This window comes from Rhipicephalus sanguineus, chromosome 2 (genome assembly GCF_013339695.2).
Source record: "Rhipicephalus sanguineus isolate Rsan-2018 chromosome 2, BIME_Rsan_1.4, whole genome shotgun sequence".
NCBI classification, from domain to species: Eukaryota; Metazoa; Arthropoda; class Arachnida; order Ixodida; family Ixodidae; genus Rhipicephalus; species Rhipicephalus sanguineus.
Window position 1 is genome coordinate 72,052,171 of NC_051177.1, and position 19,052 is coordinate 72,071,222.

General features: G+C 47.4%; 1 protein-coding gene across 1 annotated transcript; it reads left to right on the top strand.

The window, feature by feature from the left end:
* Positions 1-605: 605 nt before the first annotated feature.
* On the top strand, positions 606-18,933 carry LOC119383161 (nucleolar transcription factor 1-A; the record flags this gene model as incomplete). Its single annotated transcript, XM_037651183.2, is given in 11 exon segments — positions 606-1,005; positions 8,135-8,319; positions 8,692-8,943; positions 11,908-11,972; positions 12,692-12,839; positions 16,066-16,176; positions 16,655-16,779; positions 17,078-17,219; positions 17,751-18,119; positions 18,678-18,745; positions 18,850-18,933. Coding segments are annotated over 11 exon segments (1,727 nt in total), but the record flags the coding sequence as incomplete, so codon positions are not given.
* Between the last annotated feature and the right edge of the window lie 119 nt (positions 18,934-19,052).

Below are 19,052 nucleotides of genomic sequence, written 5' to 3' on the forward strand. Positions count from 1 at the left end.
GGCGCCTGAATAATACACCGACTTCTCTAACTGTGCCGCCTGCGTTAGTTTACCGCTGCCACCATTTTTAATTGTGACGCCAAAGCACAAATGTTGCCGGGCATAAGTCATCCTTTCCCAAGACTGGGCTAGCATCCTGTAGATCGCAGAATGTTTTATTACTTGTTTCAGACGCAACAAAGCCGTTTCTCACGTGAGCCTTTACTCAAAGATTACCAAAGAACCAATTAGAACTCCTTCTTACCGTGATAGCAATCGTAGACAATGAAATAAAATTGTTTCCGGTGATCACCTGTTGCTTGTCTGAAGTAACAAAAGCGTACTGCGCACAGAGCAAATAAAAGCGAAAATTTGGTTTGTTCAGAGCTTAGGAAAGTGTGCGCTGTTACGATTCGGCTGATAATTACTATGATAACATTTTTCAATATTCCTTACTGTATCAAAACGCCGTGGCGATTGTTACAAGAGCAGACGACGGAGCATTTTAGCGTTGCCAGACCAAGAGCGGTCGCAGCTCTGAATTTGGGGAAAAAAAGTTGAGCTTGCCTTCAAGAGCGCATGCGCACTTCATTCAGTCGACGTCCACCAGTTGGGAAGCGGCGGTTTGTCAGGAGGAAGTTTGTTTTCCCAAGCAGACGCCGCTTGCCAGCAGGAGGGCTTTGAGCGGGTGAAATCGTGCTGCTACAGGCTGTCGATTCACGTGTATTTTTCCCCGCGGTGTTTTTGTGGGCGCCACGGACCCGTGCCGGCCAGCGCGGACGCGCAGTCCGGTCCCTCCGGCGTGCTCGAGCGCTGCACCGTGACCCCGATTCGCGTTCGCCGAGAAAATGGCGATGGCGGCGGCACAGGCGACGGCAACGACGATCAACCCTCCTCGGCGCAAGAGCAGCGGCGGCCCGAAGCGTCCGGCTGCCGCAACAACACCCGAAGACTCGGACAGCGACGGAGCCACGGCACCGAAGCGAACCAAGAATGGAGATGGCGGGGCCCCTGAACACAGCGACGGTAAGCGCTCTCGCCTACACGCAGACGCGTGCTCGCGAGGCTTTTGTCTCCTCCGCTACGACGCCGATCGGACATGGACGTGCCGTGTCGAGTACCGCGTTGGTGGAGGCCGCGTTTGCCGGCGCGTACGATTTTCGCGAGCTGGCGCTCGATCTGGAGGGGAATTCTGGTCAACGACCGTTGTGGGACGTGGTGGCTGAGATTTTCCGCCTTTACAGAGCGTGTAAAGAGGACGCGGATAGATCAAACAGGCGCCAACGCGGCCGTGCGAGCGGCCTCCCGGTGTTACGTCCCTAAGGGCAAGAACACGGTCGCGAGTCGCGTTTTGTTGCGGGCTGACTCCCGAGCGTTAAAAGCACGCGAGTAATTTCGTGACAGATGACGCTGCCTTTTCGACTTAATTCCAGACGGGTCATAACACGAGTTAATTCTTCCTTTAAAAACGGCTCGTCTAGCTGGCACGTCACGTAATAGCGCGGTCTTTTCCACGCGCCGGCAGACGATTTCCTTTCACGCGAGCAGCGTTTTGATGCTTGCATGGCGGAGCCTGCACGGCGAGCGACGCCACAATGTCCGCCGCCGTGATCCTCGTCGGGGCGGGCGGACAAAGCGGCGATGTGGCGGGTGAGGCAGGCGGTGAGCCGTGCGAGCCGCAGGCGGGGGGCAAGGAGACCGGCGCGGCGGTGACGGGCGGGGGCCCGCCGCGTACGCCGATGCCCGATTGGCCTTCCCCGGCGGCGCCGCTCGGCGCTGCGTGCATGCTACCTCGTTGCCGGGGCTGCGAGCGAGGGCGAGCGAACGATCTCGGGGTGGTGGCGGGCAGCGGCGAGCGCGCAGCAGCCGGCGCAGCCGTGGCAGCCTTCCAGGCGCACGGGGAAGCAACCGGTTTCCTGCTCCCCTACTCGCTGGCCGTATCCGGCGTGCGTGCGTCCGTACTCGTGCGACTCCGCCGGGCTTGCTGCTGCTCTCCCCTGATCGCCGTCTGCTTCGCTCGCTCGCTGGGCGGCTGCGCCGCTCGCCGGCTGCTGCGCTTCGACGATGACAGGCTTTCCGGAGGGGGGGAGCCGTTATTAATGCTCGCCCCGCGGGGAGCGCGCCGTGCTCGAGGGCTGGCGGGGACAGGCCGGGCGTTCGCCGCCGCGGTGTCCCTTCGACCGCTACTACTACTGCCGCCGCTTTCGGCTCGGCTGAGCGCGGGGAGGGAGGCTGCGTGCCGCGAGCTTTTTTCCCCGTTCGCCGGCCGCGCGCGCGTGGGCTCCCCTTGAGCGTCGTTTGGCGATGAGTGCGCTGTGTCGGGAGCGTGTCGCGCCACTTAGACGCACGGCAGGGCTGCTCCGATTTTCAGTAGTGCCGTCGTAATGGCAGGACGTTTGTCCGGCGCTCGATAAGTTGCTTGCTTTGCGTGAAAAAGGTCGCTACGCTTTCGTGTATTTCGACTAAGTTTGGCGCGCTTTTCTGAACCGTGTGTTTTCGTATTTGTACGGTCGTTCGGAGCACGTGAGTTTGTTTACGTTTTGTTCGCGCAACACGCGCTCAGGAGAGCAGACGACAGACTGGACTAGAAATTGCGGCAGTGCTGCCACCTTTAAACGCCGCTCTTTTGCCCCCGTTTTGTCGTCTGCTACACACGCGCAACGACGCATCGTTTTCCGTTCGCGCCACATCTTATCAGACGACGTGGCATATCGGAACCACCCTTTTTCTAAGCTCTCTGCTTACGCGTGGCTACTGACGTCGACGCGTACTGACGTCGCCGGATCGGAATGAATCGAGTTATGTCGCACGAACAGAGCACACTGCAGCCGTGGTCTTCATGTTACTACGGCGCTTGCCATTGTCTCCAAGCTGAATCGGCCGTCTGCCGCGCCCTTTGGAGTTTTGGGCACGACGGCCTTTGTTTGTTTTATCAATGACGCCGGTGCTCGAAACCACCTGCCGCACGAGGGACCGTTGTGTGCTCCGTCGCGCCGCAACTGCCGTTTCGTCGGGGCTTTCGTGTCGGCAAGCGGAAGCTCGAAGCACGCCACTTTCGTGTGTCTGACGTTCCCCGACTGGCTTGTTTATTTGTTACGCTTGGTTGATAGCAAATTTAGGATCCAGAGAGCGCGTCAGCGGTCGTTTGTGTGCACCGCCGTTTATTTCATTTAATGTGAGTGCAGCATTCGTCAAATTCGGGTGGTAGAGGAAATTTATACCCGTGCCACGCGGGCACGAGAAATGGCATTCAGTAGTTAAGAAATTAAGTTCCTGAACGAATTTTTTTTTTCGGGTGACCTGCTATACGTCTAAATTTAATGGCATTTGACCAGATGTTGTAGACAACAGAAACCTTTCAAATAAGCAATTTTAGGGCAATAATAAAATATAAACACGCATTTTAACACTCTACAACTTGCGTTCAGAAATAGTGACGTGTAGAAGTGAGCCTATTATGGTGCCATTAGCTTGAGTTTGTTCCTGTATTTTACAACATTGCTACTGAGTCCATAGCAACTTTGGCCACTGCGTGCTGAATCCAAAGTCTAGAATCCGACATGGTGCCTGTCATGTCGAAGCCATTGCAGTTGAGGGAATTTCGCTATGGTGCAGCTGGGAAATATAACATGCTATGTGTTAAAAGTCATGTATAAATATTTTTGACATGACAGATGCTATTTCAAATGTTTTGTGTGTACTGCACTGAGCAAGCTTTGACATCAAGCGTCTGCATTTCTCAGCCGAATGAGTTCTAGCGAAGGCATTAGGTGACGAATGGCAGGAAGGCAAACACCATTTGATTTGCCTTTGTGGCACCACGCAACTGGCATTAAATCTTAAGGCATTAAGAAGTTAATGTCATTTTCTGTGCCTGTGTGGCACAGGTATTGGACAGAAAAAAAAAATTGATCAGGTAATCATGGTCTAAGCACGCTTGGGGTAGGTCATGAGAAGTTGCTTGCACACAGTTGTACCGCAAGTAGCATTGTAAGGTCAGTTGCTTTGGCTTGTTGTGGATGCTGGCGTCACGGCCACTAGTAGTCGTAGTGTACCGAGACCTCACTATTCATCCCACTACAAATAATGATCTCCAGCCTGTTTGCATTACTTACTTTTCACATTGCTATTTAGAGTATGTTATGTTGAATTCTCCCCACTTGTCTTAATCAGCCCTTATTGCTTGATACATACTTGAACACATGCTATACTCGGCGACAACTTTCCTTGACAGCACTGTGGAAGCTACAGAACCGAAGTGCATGCCTGCTACCGCGCCAAGAAATAGTACTTACGTTTACTGATAATTTTCTCGTTTTTCTTGCTGAAATAATTGTTGCTTTATTTATTATGAGTACTGAAACAGTTGCGGGAAGTCGTAGGTAAAATACAGTTATTGTTCACCTCGCAAGAATGCCTTTCTTTTCTTTCCATTTCTTAGACAGCGCCACCTTTTCAGCACGCCTGTTTTCCAAAGTAAACATGGCGTCCATGACGTAGTGGGTCAGTGTGCGGCCGCAAACGCACCGTTTAGTTCTCCAAGAAAAATGTACTCGTAATATGACACTAAAATGTACTCTGAACAATCGAAATGTCTCTCCCGTTCACATTTTTCGTGAATATGTTTTCTAAACGCGTTAACGATGCGAGCGAGCAAAACCGAAATCAGCCGCAAGCTGCCGTACTACTTGCGGAGCAACACGAATGTGCGGAAGCCCTGTCTCCGTAGCCTTCGCTCCAATCTCAAGATAAGTTGTCGCCGAGTATAGTGACGGTAAAAAAGCCTGCGGATGTCCATATCCCTTGAGCCGACTTCCTATCTGTATTCTTCAATTGAGCTTTATATACCAGCACTTGCCCGTATTGGCTCGATATGTTTTATCAGGGGTCCCATTATATGTACACTTATCTGCAAATTTTGCTGAGGTTGTGTTCGCTCAATGCAGGCATAGAAAAATCTGTAATTTGACAACCTTCATATCAGTTTGTTGTTTAGTGTTAGCACTTACAGTAGCTTATAGTAGGCCTGAAAAGCTCTTGATGGTCTCTCGGCTGAAACCAGTTTGGAGAATCACTGCATAGAAATTAAATGTTTGGTTGTGAACCTATTGGCACTCGGATAAGAGGTATTGAGCACTGCCACAATTGCTAGTGTATTCACTACAATTAGTTTTTGACATTGCGCTGCGTTTATTACACCAAGCTTTCTCACTAGTCGCTGAAAAATGTTGCTCATCTGCCTAAAGCATGAAGCAGTGACACTATTGGCCAGTCTGTTGTTTTGCGCAGCAAGACTTGCATTATTATTCCTGTATTATATTCTAAAAAAAAATATTTAACTCCCTTTCCTTCCTATTACCCTGCATTAGCTGGCATAGCTTAAAGGGGCCCTGCATTGTTTTTCTTTTTTTTTACTGCCCTCTGTAGCACTAGAGTGTGTATGTGTAGCATTGAACACTGAAATGAACATGAGAAAAAATTATAAAAAAGTAGTGCACTGGAGCTGGAATTATTAATCTACAAGGTTCAAAACTCAAGCAGACTACAATAGCAAACATTTCCTTTCACATTCCAGTCTCTCCAGTGACATCACTGGTTGCTTCCAATCACCCCACACCTCATATAGAGACATACCAAAAGTTTCACCTCATGGTGGCCTCTACAAAGTGTTCCCCAGTGCACCTAGCATTGTGTTACATTAGTTTTCAAAATATGTATTTAAAACAGAAATTCTTTGGTATCTAAAGTGAAGTATGGTTTGACAGCACAGCTGTCCTGCTCGAGGTTTTGCATGTGTCATAGAAAGAAAACTATCATCATTATGAACCATCACGCACTCTCTTCATCCTCTTCTTCGCCTTCGTTCCCAGAACGCATGCGTCGATTCGTTCGGAATGGGATGCAATAACTCTGATTACATGTGCGAGAGAGCGAGTACAGAGAGAAAGAAAGTGAAAGAGACAAATTCCTAGCGAAAAAAGTTTCTTGGTGAGGTGAGATTTGAACATGCGTACCCACTATCCGAAGGCGAGCGTCGTAACCACTAGGCTATCCAGGCACGCTAGCATAGCATAGCTTTGTATAGTATGGTATATCAAGGGGGTGAGGAGGAGGGATCCGAGGGAAAGGAGGAGGGGAGAACAAGTACAGAGAGAAACAGAGTGAGGGAAATAGAAAGAAAAGGAAGAGAAAAAGATAGAGAAAGACATAGAAAAAAAGATAGATAAAAAAAAGAGAGAGAGCAAGCATAGTCATGTATAGTATAGCAAAGGGTGGGAAAGAGAGAAGTGGGACGGTAGAAGCCCAGGACCAGCAAGGTGTCCACCAGCTCTGCTGTGACCTGGTCTTACGTGAGTTAGTGCAAGGTGTGCTGATTTTTATAATATTTTTACCTCACAGTGGTGTGAGGTACTTGCATTGGTGAGGTACTTGCACAGTGGTACCTGCATTGCAATATTACCGCATTCCGAAAAACCAGGAAAAGCAATGATAATGCTTGGCCCTGTTAAATTACCTTCCCCCACTGCTGATGTGTTATCATCTTATCACACTGTGCACTTCAACCTTGTCCTCATGAGCCAATGCTGCTTCAGTGTGCTTCATCTATATAGTGTAATACTGAGTGCTTCATTTCACGGGGAATAGCACTTTCTTTTAGAAGTTGACTTTCATGTCTGGGTGTTTGCTGTTGTTGCGAATAGGCTGCACGGCTGAGGTACATTAGTGGCAAAAAGATAACTGAATAAATGTCGGATACCTTTTTTTCTTGTCGCCATAAACGTTCTAAATAACGTTTTATTTGCAGACATTGACAAGTGTTAAAATTGTAAAATTGAAACTGACGAAAAATGGAATTGTGATTGCTTAATAAGCGCTGGTACCACTTTCAAGATATAAAACTCCAGATGGGAATACAAAACCTACAGGTGTTCCAGCTAACAGTTTCCCAGAGGTGTGTTACTAATAGTTCAAGATAATGTTAAATGGAACGAAGTAATTTTTCTGGAGATTTTTTGGGGGTACGAATATTTTAAATGTAGTGCTGCTCTTAGGATTCTCGCTATCACACGCCTTCACCACTCCTCAGCTGAAACCTCGCATTTTTTTTTTTAATCCCTAAAAAATGGCGGTCTAATTTAGAAAATTCTCTTAATTTTCCTTGTTGCTAATGTCCTTCCTCTAAGTCATGCAACCTACCTGCATTATAAGGAATGCTGTATATTAACGGGGCAGCGCAGGTTAAAATGATGGAGGGTAACGTAGAATAAGTTCAGTGTCAACTGTAACTGTCTTTGCACCATTCCCTCCATATTGCGACTTTCTGAAGTTGGTATCAGATGGGAACGAACTAGCCCAAACCAAGACTCTCATTGCGGTAATATATTTCGCTCGAAACTGAGGCTGAGAAAGCTCAACTCTATAATCTATAGTTCTGCCAACTTGCTGTGGTACGTGTGCGAGTTAAAATGCAACGAATAATTCAAGCTTGAAACTTTGCTGTCGTGGCCCTTTTGATTAGATATTCCTGCGTAGGATTTCAGTGACGACTGCTTCTTCACACTATGCTCTTGGTGCCAGTACAAGTTTGGCTCTGTGGGTACTACAAAGTATGACGATAAAAACAGCGCAACTATGTAAAACAGCTGCATGGCTTCAGCTCGCCCAATTGTCAGTGCTATGTAAAACAGACTGGCTAAAGCATATGTTGTGTCCGTCCCCAGTCCTTGTTTTATTGGCACTATTTCCTTGCAATTTGTTGTTGCTATTTGCAAGTCCCCTCTCACTCTCCTCTGCCTGCTTGCTTACTTAGGCATTTGGCGAACTTGATTAATTAAATTTAACGAGATTTTCCAGTTCACAATTCATTTATTCTTCCTTTTTTATTATTTCAGTGTTAATTAGTGCTGACAATATGTCTGGGCTCATCTTGTACTCTAAATTTGTGTACATCCACTCTCATAAAATGCCTTTCACGGCATGAAAGGTACTCTTAAATGAATAAGTAAATAAACCGAGTGCATGGGACAGATGCTGAGTGGATTTTACGGTGTGTAGTTGATCACTTCAGCTAGACCACATAATTATTGGTCCGTGGTGTCGTGTCGGAACCTGGTAATGATGACGGATTAACCATTCCTGCATGCATTGTGCACAGTGGCATCGCTGACCTGGAGCGTGGACGAGCTGGGGCAGCTGGTGAGCAACCTGGCCCAGTGTTTGCCCGCCAATGACCTGGTCAAGTACACCACCATGGTCGAGAAGGTTGATTGGGAGAAGGTGCGCTTTGGCTCCTACACAGCCGCACAGTGCAAGGAGAAGTGGGCGCAGTTGATGCAGAAGGTGAGAGGTTATCCTTCGTTATATTCTGGGGGCAGCAGCCAAGGCGACGAGTGCAGAGCCCTCTTTTTGCCTGACAGTGTCACGTAGCATGTGATCGTTGCATGAGGTGGCGGCTGACGCTCACATGCTACTTAAAGGCATTCGAGGGGCTTGTTTCTTTGTTACACCCAACCTAGTGACGCTAACTTGGTTGTTTTGGTGGAACTGGATTTTATGATAGTTTGAAGTATGTGTGTTGAAATGCTCTAGCCACATCCACCTTTTTTGTTCCTCTGAATTGCCTAACGTCATCACAAACTGCCGTTCCTTGCATAGTGCCTGCAATGTGTAATGTACATAACCTAACCTACCCTCAACTGTGTGTGCTTTCAGCTTCGGCGTTACCGCACGTTGACAGACCTGGTGGGTGATGCGAGGGAATGGCTCAAGCGCCCGTGGCTGCCGGGCAACGGTACGGCGCGCCGTCAGCGGCACCCCGGCCTACCCAAGAAACCCCTGACACCTTACTTCCGGTTCTTCCTAGAGAAACGCGAGAAGTATTCCCGCGAAAACCCAGAGTTGTCCATGACAGAGCTGGCCAAGCTCATCTCCAATAAGTTCCAGGAACTTCCCGAGAAGAAGAAGGTGGGTGGCTGTAGATGTAGACATGTTCCAGCTAAGTAGACTCTCGATAATTCAAACTAGAATGGTTAAAACAGTGGGGAAGAGCAAGCCAAAGTTATACACTGGCCTGCATGTGCATAGCCCACCAGCGCCTTCTGTTGTGTTGCACTTCCTGCCTGAAAACTGGATTTCTGCTGTATTGCCATATTTTTTGTGTGTTTCTGTATTTATCACATTGCTTATGTGACTTTATTTTTTAATGGCTATTAAAATGCCACATTTACTTCCTCAGGGAGTGTGTTAAGTGTGCCCACAGGAGCCCTCACTTAATCTCGCTTGGCTGTTTGGTTGAAGGAAAGCAGATGATTTTTAAGGGCTCGTTTATCTTTGTTAGACACAATACAGTAAAAGCTCGTTAATTCGACACCCGTTAATTCGGAAATTCGGATAATTCGGACGGCTCTATTGGTCCCGGCCGAAGTGCATGTTAATCTATGGGACCAAACCTTCGTTAATTCGTCAGAATAGGGCTCCGCACCGCTTAATTCGGACAAATGTTGACGGCTGCCGCTACACAAAAGTGTGGTAAGGCAGCGCTGGCACCACTGGAGCGAAACCGAAACCTGAGTGACATCGCCATCGTCATCAACTAGTGGGGGCGATCGCAGCGTCACCGAACGTTGGCGTCTTCTTTCTTCGCTCCACTGCGCCTCCGACGCCATTTTCCCTTGTGTTGTGTCGGCACCGTCTCTTCTTGCGGAGTTCTCTTTTTTTTCCCGTTGTGACCGTGTTTACATGTGAGGCCCGAGCATGCGGCAGTAGCTGATGATGGCATCGGTGAGGTGTCAGCCGAGTCCACCGACGGTGACTGCCCGACCTTCGATGCTGTCCTTCCCTCAGATATTACCCTTCGGGAATACATCGCGATTGATGATTGTGTCGCCACGACTGGTCTCCTGCCCGATCAAGAAATTATTAATGATGTCGCGAACTCATCGCACCTCACGGGAAGTCTCGGAGGCTCTTTTGATATTAGAGGACGTTTGCCTGAGCACTTCCGACAGTTTGCGTGCTGTTGGCCATTTGGAAGAGTTAAGAAAAATTGTAATGTCAGCCGGAATCTGCGCGAAAACGCAGACGACCATTACAAAATACTTCAGCAAATAAAGGTATGCTTCTCCAACTTGATTTTAATGTTGTTTTTCCTGTTCATTCGTTAATTCAGCATTCGGTTAATTCGGACATTTTTTCCGGTCCCGTGAAATCCAAATTAACGAGCTTTTGCTGTATTAATGAGAACTAACAGACAATAACGCCAAGGAAAGTATAGGGGGTGTTATCTGTAGTATTTAGAATATAAATGTGAAGAAAGTAAAGTGGATGAAAAGATGACTTGCCGCCGGGAGGGACTGAACCTGCGACCTTCGAATAACGCGTCCGATGCTCTACCACTGAGCTACGGCGGTGGTCATCCTCTCGTCCTCTTTCTGGGGTATATATGTTGATTTCAACCAAGGAGTGTTAGTCAGCACTAATCGCAGCCATGGCGGCGAGTTTGGAACACTGTTTCTTTTTGCCTGTTGGCGTCACGCAGCACATGCTCTTTTTACGAGCTGGCAGCTGACCAATAATCCCTCGCATACTATCGGAAGGCATTAATTCTGCCAGGACGAGACCCTCGCTATGAATGAAGGAAAGCAGATGATTTTTAAGGGCTTGTTTATCTTTGTTAGACACAATATTAATGAGAACTAACAGACAATAATGCCAAGGAAAGTATAGGGGGTGTTATCTGTAGTATTTAGTAGAGCTGTGCAAATAGCAAAATTTTGGGTGCGAAGCGAATTCGAATATTGAAGTGTGAGTGCGAATCGAATATTTTTCCAATATTTCTCGAATATTTCTAGAATAATTTTCTAATACTTCGAAGCGAAATTGCAGAAAAAAAAGTTAGAGAGGATTCCTAAGCATAGTCTTATGAGATGGCAACATGAAAGTGTTTCTTTTCGCTAGGTTGATGAAGCGCTGGCGGGGTGGTGTTTCATAGTTGTCTTATCAAGAATGAGGCAATATAGAGGCTGAATTGTATTTATGTACATGATTTGGTGCAACCAAAGTGTTGCCGACAACACTTTACATGTGATAGGCGAAGATGCCATTTCCTCAGCCTCTCCTTCTCTTTCAATTTCTGTGGAAGCCCAACTGATGTGGCGGACAAGGGTCTGCTCCCTTCGAGTCCGGAGTTCCAAATCTGCCTCGTAGACGTCGATATATAAGAACATCTGAAATTTTGGGTGCTAAAAACTTCGGCTTCCAATTTTTCGAACTTACTGCCGAAGTTTCAGGTCCAAAACAGCATTAATTGAGCCCCCACCTCTGCCACATCTTTCATCTCCATGTTGGAACCAGCGTTTTCTTGAGTTAATACATTTGCGACCGTAGCGGAGCTTGAAAGGCAGCTTTGCCGCAATACCGAAGTGTGATGAGGTGAAGCATATTCGAAACCTAGGGACCACTTCCAATTGAACGTTGACTGTCTCCTGGCTAAGTTCGATCGTAACGGACTTGAACGACAGCTTTGCCACAATACCGGGGTCTGATGAGGTGAAGCATATTGGAAATTTAGGGACCACTTCCAATCGGACGTTGCATTTTGGCTAAGTTCGACTGTAAAGGAGCTTGAAAGGCAGCTTTGCCGCAATACGAGAATGTAATGAGGTGAAGCATATTAAAAATCTGAAGGGGTCACTTTCAATCGGACATTGACTGTGTTTGTTTTTGGGAAGTTCGAATAATAAAATTCCAGTGCAAATGGAATCGAATAGCAAACACTATTTGAAAAACATTAGAAATTTCGAATATTCGCACACTGCTAGTATTTAGAATATAAATGTGAAGAAAGTAAAGTGGACAAAAAGATGGCACTCTTGTTCGTGGTATCACTGCGGGCAAGCACTGTGTAATGGAGTGTCGTCTCCCTTGCAGCAAAAATACAAGGAAAGCTTCGAACGAGACAATGACATTTACAAGGTGGAGCTGAAGAAATTCAAGTGAGTGCTTTAGCATTTGTCTGCATTTTTCTTTGGTCACAGTTTTTGTGGGCATTGATCTTGTGTGCACGAGATTTTCAAACTTTGTTGAGCAGCAGCTCTGTATGTTCACTGTCACTTGTTCTTGCTTGCAAGCTTTTACTGAATGCAAGGCTTGAAACAGGGTCAAAGCTTCATAAAGAAATGGCGTTTGCAAAAAATTCTTCCATCTAGCATGACCAGTGAGCTCTGAAGTTGTTCCCAATTTACCACTATCGTAACTGTAGTTATTTAATCCTGACGTTGGGAAAGACAGAGAATGAACAGAAGAAACTTAAATGTATTTTCTTGAGTATAACCTGCACCCCTCCTCGCCCAGCTAGAAACGAAGGAAAATCATGCAAATTATTTTTAAACCTTGATAGAAGTGACCCCACTAATAATGCTTGGAAATTACAAAAACTTTAGTACAAAAACCTTGGTGACAATCACTAGTGCCACTTCCTTGTTTTCACCTGCCATCAGTTTCCCCTGTCGCTATCATGGCTACTACTTTCCTTGTATTTCCATGAAGCCACCTTGTGCGCAAAAATTTCCTGGATAATCCGCACCCCAGCTTTAGCTCTGAATTTCCTGCTTTTTTTTTTCCGGGCTATACACAAGAAAATACGGCGCTTGCTTCAACTATGCCAGAAGGAGTTGCCATTAAACTCCCTCATTGCGATTTTACTGCTGCCTAGGAAAGAGAATCCGGATGCATTTCCGGAGCCAGCCGGTAAGCAGCCCCCACCTGGTGCTCCAGCTCTACCACCTTGTGCGCCTGATAAGCCACAGACGCCGATCCAGCTGTTCACTCTTGACCGCCTCAAGAAGCCAGAGTTTAGCAAGGTAAGCAGCAGGAAGGCAGCAGGTGTTGAGTGGCACTTCCATGGCATGTAGCCACTGTTAAAACCAAGTTACGCTGAAGCCAAGTAAAGCATATGGGCTGTATGAGAGTGTTGGTTGGGTTACATTTTAACTTTTAATAGAGATACAGTGAAGTTTGTTTTCCTGTTAGCACCTGCTGTGGTAGCTTAAGCTATGATGTGCTGCTAAGCATGAGGGTGCGGGTTTGATTCCCGGTCACGGTGGCAGCAATTTGATGAGGGCACAAGTGCAAGAATTCTCCTGTAATAACAATTGTTGGGATTTTACTCCCAAAATCACGATATGATCGGGAGAGACACTGTAGTGGAGGGCTCCAGAAATTTCGACAACCTGGGGTTCTTTAATGTGCGCCTAAATCTAAGCACACAGACTTCTAGCATTCTGCCTCCATCGAAACTCGACCGTCGTGGCCAGGATTCAATTCCGCGACCTTTGGGTCAGCAGGCAAACACCTCCATTACTAGGGTAGCTGTTTGGGCTTGTTGGTTTGGCATGACACAGGTTGAAAGCGCAAAAGACGAAGACAGAGAAGAGGCTTGACACACACGAGTGCTCGTGTGTGTCAAGCCTCTTCTCTGTCTTCGTCTTTTGCGCTTTCAACCTGTGTCACCCCCATTACGGCATGCTTCATATTTAGGCTTGGGCGAATATTCAAGCACTTGGATATGAATTTAAATTATACAAAATTTCGAAGTCTTCGAAATGAATGACTAGACATATACCGTATTTATTCGAATCTAGGCTGATAGTTTTTTCGGAATTTCTTTGTATCAAACTCCAGGGTCGGCTTAGATTCGAGGATTTTGAAAAACGTGCCATTTTTCATCGAGAAAAGTGTTGCAAAACTAGCGCCACCTAGACAGTATTGTAGCCGTTAGTAGCCGAGCCAACACCTGGCTTAAGTATGCACGCGAGGCCGCCATTTTTATCTTTGTGGCGAGTGTTGAGGCGAGCCGTTCGTCAGTTCGAGTCTCGCTTCGAGTGGGCTGTGTGTGGCGTAGCTCAATGGCGCCAAACGAGTGTAGTCATTATAGTGCAGCGTATAAAAGGAAAGTTGTGCTAGCCGCGGAGTCGTCCTCTAACGTTCAAGCCGGGCGGGACTTTGGAGTGGACGAAAAGAATGTTCGTCGCTGGAGGGGCCAACGGGAGAAGCTCTTCGCGTGCGCCGCAACGAGGATGGCTTTTACCGGTCCACGGAAAGGCCGTCACCCTGAAATGGAGACGGCATTGGCCGGACTTCGTTCGGACGCAGCGAGCAGCTGCCCTTCCAGTGACAACAGAAGTGCTCCAGGCGACAGCGAGGGCGCTTTCAAGGGAGCAAGGTGTTTCGGCGGCAGACTTCAAAGCCAGCCGAGGCTGGCTGCAGAAATTCATGAAGTGCTTTGCCTTCAGCCTCCGTCGTCGCACCTCAGTCGCCCAAAAGTTACCGGCTGACTATGAAGAGAAGTTGTTGGAGTTCCAGCGTTTCGTGCTTCGGAAGAGAGAAGCGAGAGCATATCTACTAGGCCAAATCGGCAACGCGGACCAAATGCCGGTGTATTTTGATATGCCGGTGGCGTACACAGTCTCAGAAAAAGGGGCCAAGGAAGTGAAGGTGCGCTCTGCGGGCTATGAAAAGCAGCGCGTGACTGTGATGCTGTGCTGCACAGCGGACGGGCACAAGCTCCCTCCTTATATCGTTTTTAAGAGGAAGACGCTGCCCGCCAAAGAGGCCTTCCCGCGAAACGTCATTGTGTGGGCCAACGAGAACTGCTGGATGACCAGCGCCATGGTCGAGGAGTGGCTGAATATCGTATGGCGGCGGCGTCCAGGCGCCCTTCTGTGCAAGCATTCTCTCCTTGTGCTGGACTCATACCGCGAGCACTTGACCGACAGCGTCAAGGCTGCGCTGGCTGAAATGAACACCGACCTCGCCGTGATACCGGGTGGTATGACGGGCCAATTGCAGCCACTTGATGTTTGCATCAACAAGCCGTTCAAGGATCGCCTGCGGGGATTATACACGGACTGGTTAAGCACCGAGGACCACCAGCTGACGCCGACGGGCCGCATGAAGCGGGCATCACTGTCTCAGTTGGCAGGCTGGGTGGCTGCAGCGTGGGACGACATCCCAGGAACTTTGATCGTGCGCTCTTTCAAGAAGTGCAGCATATCAAATGCGCTTGATGGCACCGAGGATTGCGCACTGTTTGAGGTCAGCGACAGAGATCAGCGACGACGACTCGGAATGAGCGGGGCATCTTGATGATGAACCAACTGCTCCATTTCATCTTCATATTTTCAAGAAATGTTTTCTCTTTGTGAATTTTACCTGGCCTACATTCGAGGTTTTTTTTTTTTTTTTTTTTCCGGGCTTCGGACTTTAGGGGGTCGGCTTAGAATTGCGGTCGGCCTAGATTCGAGTAATTACGGTATAAACCAACTGAAACCTCCTGTAAAGGTGTTTTCACTGCAGTGGAGGGGTACTATACCGTGAATGCACCTATCCAGGGGCAATCCGCATGGCCGTGAAGCCCCACTTCAAGATTAAATGACCATATTATCCTCACATAGATTCATCATTTCTTAAGTTTAAAAGCTTGTTATACCAGCGTACATGCTCTAAGTGTAGTAAATTTTAAAGCGTGACATATTTTACAGGTTATTACTTGCATGCTACGAAAAGTCAAATCCTGCTACTATTCAAAGTTGCTTCCACTTTCCTTTGAACCAAAAAGAATGGCATTTGCACATGCCTTGTTTCAATTTTAAAATATATTGTACAGGTTAGTTGAGTCATGACAAATATTCTCATTTTTCTTAATAATATGTGATATATACCATTCGAATTCGGTTTGAAATTATTCTACCAAATCACTATTCCCTTCGAACCTAAAATTTACTATTTGCACAAGCCTATTCATATCGTATCTTAGTTTTCGCATGTGTAAACCCTGTAATTTGATTTTTTTTTTTTCTTGTGAGCATCTTGCCATTTCTAGGCAGGTGTCTATTTTCTGTATAGTTTTTTGTCATGCTCGCGTTCATAAGAAGGCCTGTGTAGATAGTGCTTTGCACATGAATGGCATTTCAAGCACTCAAGGCAAGGTGTCGGAGCTCCATTTGATGCTCCAACGAAATATTTTCTGGGTAGGCAAGTTCGTTGCAGTGCTTTTCTAAGTGGCTGTGCATTTTTCTGTCTCCTCAGCTGGACAAGAAAGAGGCACATGAGGAGATCCGCAAGCAGTGGGCAGAGCTGTCTGACGGCAAACGCATCAAGTGGATCCGCCGAGCTCTCCAAGACCAGCACCGATACGAGGTAAGTTCAGACACCTATTTCCGTTTGCTCATAAAAGTATAGATTGGCCAAAGGCTTTTTGCACTGGATTTTAAGGCAGTTTGGGTCTAATGCTTGCTTACCAAGGACATATTGCGTGTTGGAGAACCTTAAAAATGTCCTCCATGAGCTGAGCCACCTTTTTTTGGTTTACTTTTTAAGTTGGCCGTGCAAATTGGGAGCATACTGCACAAGTCTGATGGTACTAATCAGTAACTTACGTGCATTGTGTACTTCTCTAAATGTGTGCGTTATGTACTTATCTAATGCTACCATATATATGTGTGTTGCTTGTCTCTTAAGTAAAGTGTGCAAAAGACACAATAAGACATGATACTGTCCGTTCACTTTCCTGAAATATACTTTGCTTATGGCGAGGGTGATGTGTGCCACGTTGACTTTAACAGTTTTAGGAAGTAAGATAGTGATGCCTTCCGTTTCTCGCTTCTTGTATTGGCAGCTGGAGGTTGCAGAGTACAGCCAGGCATATCCGGGCTTCAAAGCAGCCGTAGTGAAGCCGATACTGAGCAAGGCCGAGCAGGAGTTCAAGGACAAGTGCGACGGAAAGCCTGAGCGTCCTCCTAAGTAAGTCCTTGTGAGTTGGCTGTTGGAACGATGTTGCATTTCGCAGGAGTGGTACAGCCACTTGTGCGAAGGAGAGTGGTGGGAGTGTAGTTGTAGGTTCACCTTCAGTAAACCTCTGTTATGAAATGCCTCCACATCAACTGTACAAGGTTGTATATGTGTTAGTTGTAGGCAATGCTGTGTCGTCGTTGATACAAGAAAAAAAAGTATCGTCTAAATTTGTTTGTTTGCTTGGTGGGCTGTTGAGCAATATTGCACACCTCTGTCTGAAAGGTAAATCTAAACTTATCGCTTGCAGCTCCGGCTACAGCCTGTTCTCGCGCATCATGCTGCGGCAGCTGAAGAATGTACCGGCCAAAGAGAAGATGGCAGAGATCTCACAGTTGTGGAAGAACCTCAGCCAGGCAGAGCGAGACTCCTACAATAAACAGGCCACCAAGGTCAGATGTCCTTCTGCTTCACTGTGAACCAGTGGCGCCTGTTCCGTACTTCCACGATAGAAGCTACTATTGGTACACAAGTTTGTCAAGGGTTAAGGATCAGTTAAGGTTGCAAGGCTATTGTACTGCAAAAGCAAACACATCAACTACGCATCAAGATGTTTCTGATAACCTTCATAGCGTGAAAATGATGCGTGCATGCCACCCCCCTTCGTTCTCTCTAGTAGACTCTCAGTAAACGGAAATCTCGTTGCTGCTTAAAGGTTACAACTGCCTCGAATATGATTGGTTTCATAGTTGAATTGTGCACCCCTGTTCATTTCTCAGTAAATGGAATTCCTGTTAAACGGAACATATTTTCCTTGTCCCTTCAGGTTCCGTTTAACTAGAGTTTACTGTTATTCATGCTTTTATGCACCCTCCATAGCCGTGTGGAAGGGAGGGTAGGAGATCAGATTTGCATCTAGTTAATCTCCCAGTCTTTCTTTTTTTGCCCCTCTTTTCTCTTCCCATCGTTGCTCGGTGGCGCAGGCTAATGCCAAGTACAAGGAGAAGTATGCAGCCTACCTTAGCAACCTTCCCGAAGACGAGCGACAGAAGGTCGAGGCCGAGTCGGGGACGCACAAGTCGGTTGCATCTGCTGGCGGGGGCGCAGCTGCCAAAGCGAACGCCAAGGGCGGCGGCGTCACTGCATCCGGCAAGGGCAAATGTGCTGCGCCCGGTGACGAGAACCAGCCACCCGCGGGGGAGAGGCCCAAGCCCAAGAAGCCCCTGTCGGCTATGTTCTTCTTCCAGCAGGAGAAGCTGGCTGCCATGAAGGAGCGCTGTCCGCAGATGTCCCACCAGGAGGTGATGCGTGCGCTCGCACGAGAGTTCTCCGAGCTGCCTGAACGCAAGAAGGTGAGCTGGCTCACACACCTTTGGGTGTTGCGCATGAGGTCGCAGGTCCCATTCCTGGCTTCCGTGACAGTATTCTGATAGGGCTGGCATGCACGGATGCCTGTTTACTTAAATTTGGAGGTGCATTAAAAGAACTACGCACTGTTCAGTTGATCCAGAGCCCTTGGCTGACTCATTTTTCATAGCTTGGGTGCTGCTTTGGGGCTTCTATCATCAAGCGTATAATTTTATTTGGGTTTGCTTGTGTTTGAGATTTCCTAACAAGGCCATTAGAAAAGCCAGGGGGAGAAGGGTTGCAGAGCTGAAAGCCGTCTCTTGAGGGACACACATACAATAAATCGTTGATGTGGTAAAAACTTATTGTGTACTTATGTAACGTTCGTTCCACCAGTATAACTGCCTGTTCAGAATGAATTCAGCTCGTAATTGGCTATGTTAACATTTTTGGTGAAGATGGGGGGGTAGGGAGTGAGGCAAGTGCACCAACGCCCTCCCCACAACTGCTACGTGTGGCTGCTGATCGTGTTCAACGTAAATGCTTCCCTTTTGCTTTCATAGGAGAAATACAAGAAGATGGCCACAGAAGCGAAGGAGAAGGCCATTGAGGAAACGAATGGCCACAATGTGTAAGTCACTATTGTGCCTTGTTCTTCCAAGTTGCGCAATTTTTCGGCAGCTGCTCTGTGGCACTTGCACTAACCTGCCGTCTTTTTCTCTTTATTGCCGACAGCAAAGAGGAGAAGGTGCGTCAGGTATCTACTGGGCCTAATCTTAACAGGAGGAACCGCCTCTTCAAGGGAGAACCAAAAAAGCCACCTCAGTAAGTGATAGCCACAACATACGTGGTGATTTTGATCAAATTTGTGGAGTCAACGAAGTTAGGGTATTTTAGTGACTTTATTGATACCGTAATTACTCGAATCTAGGCCGACC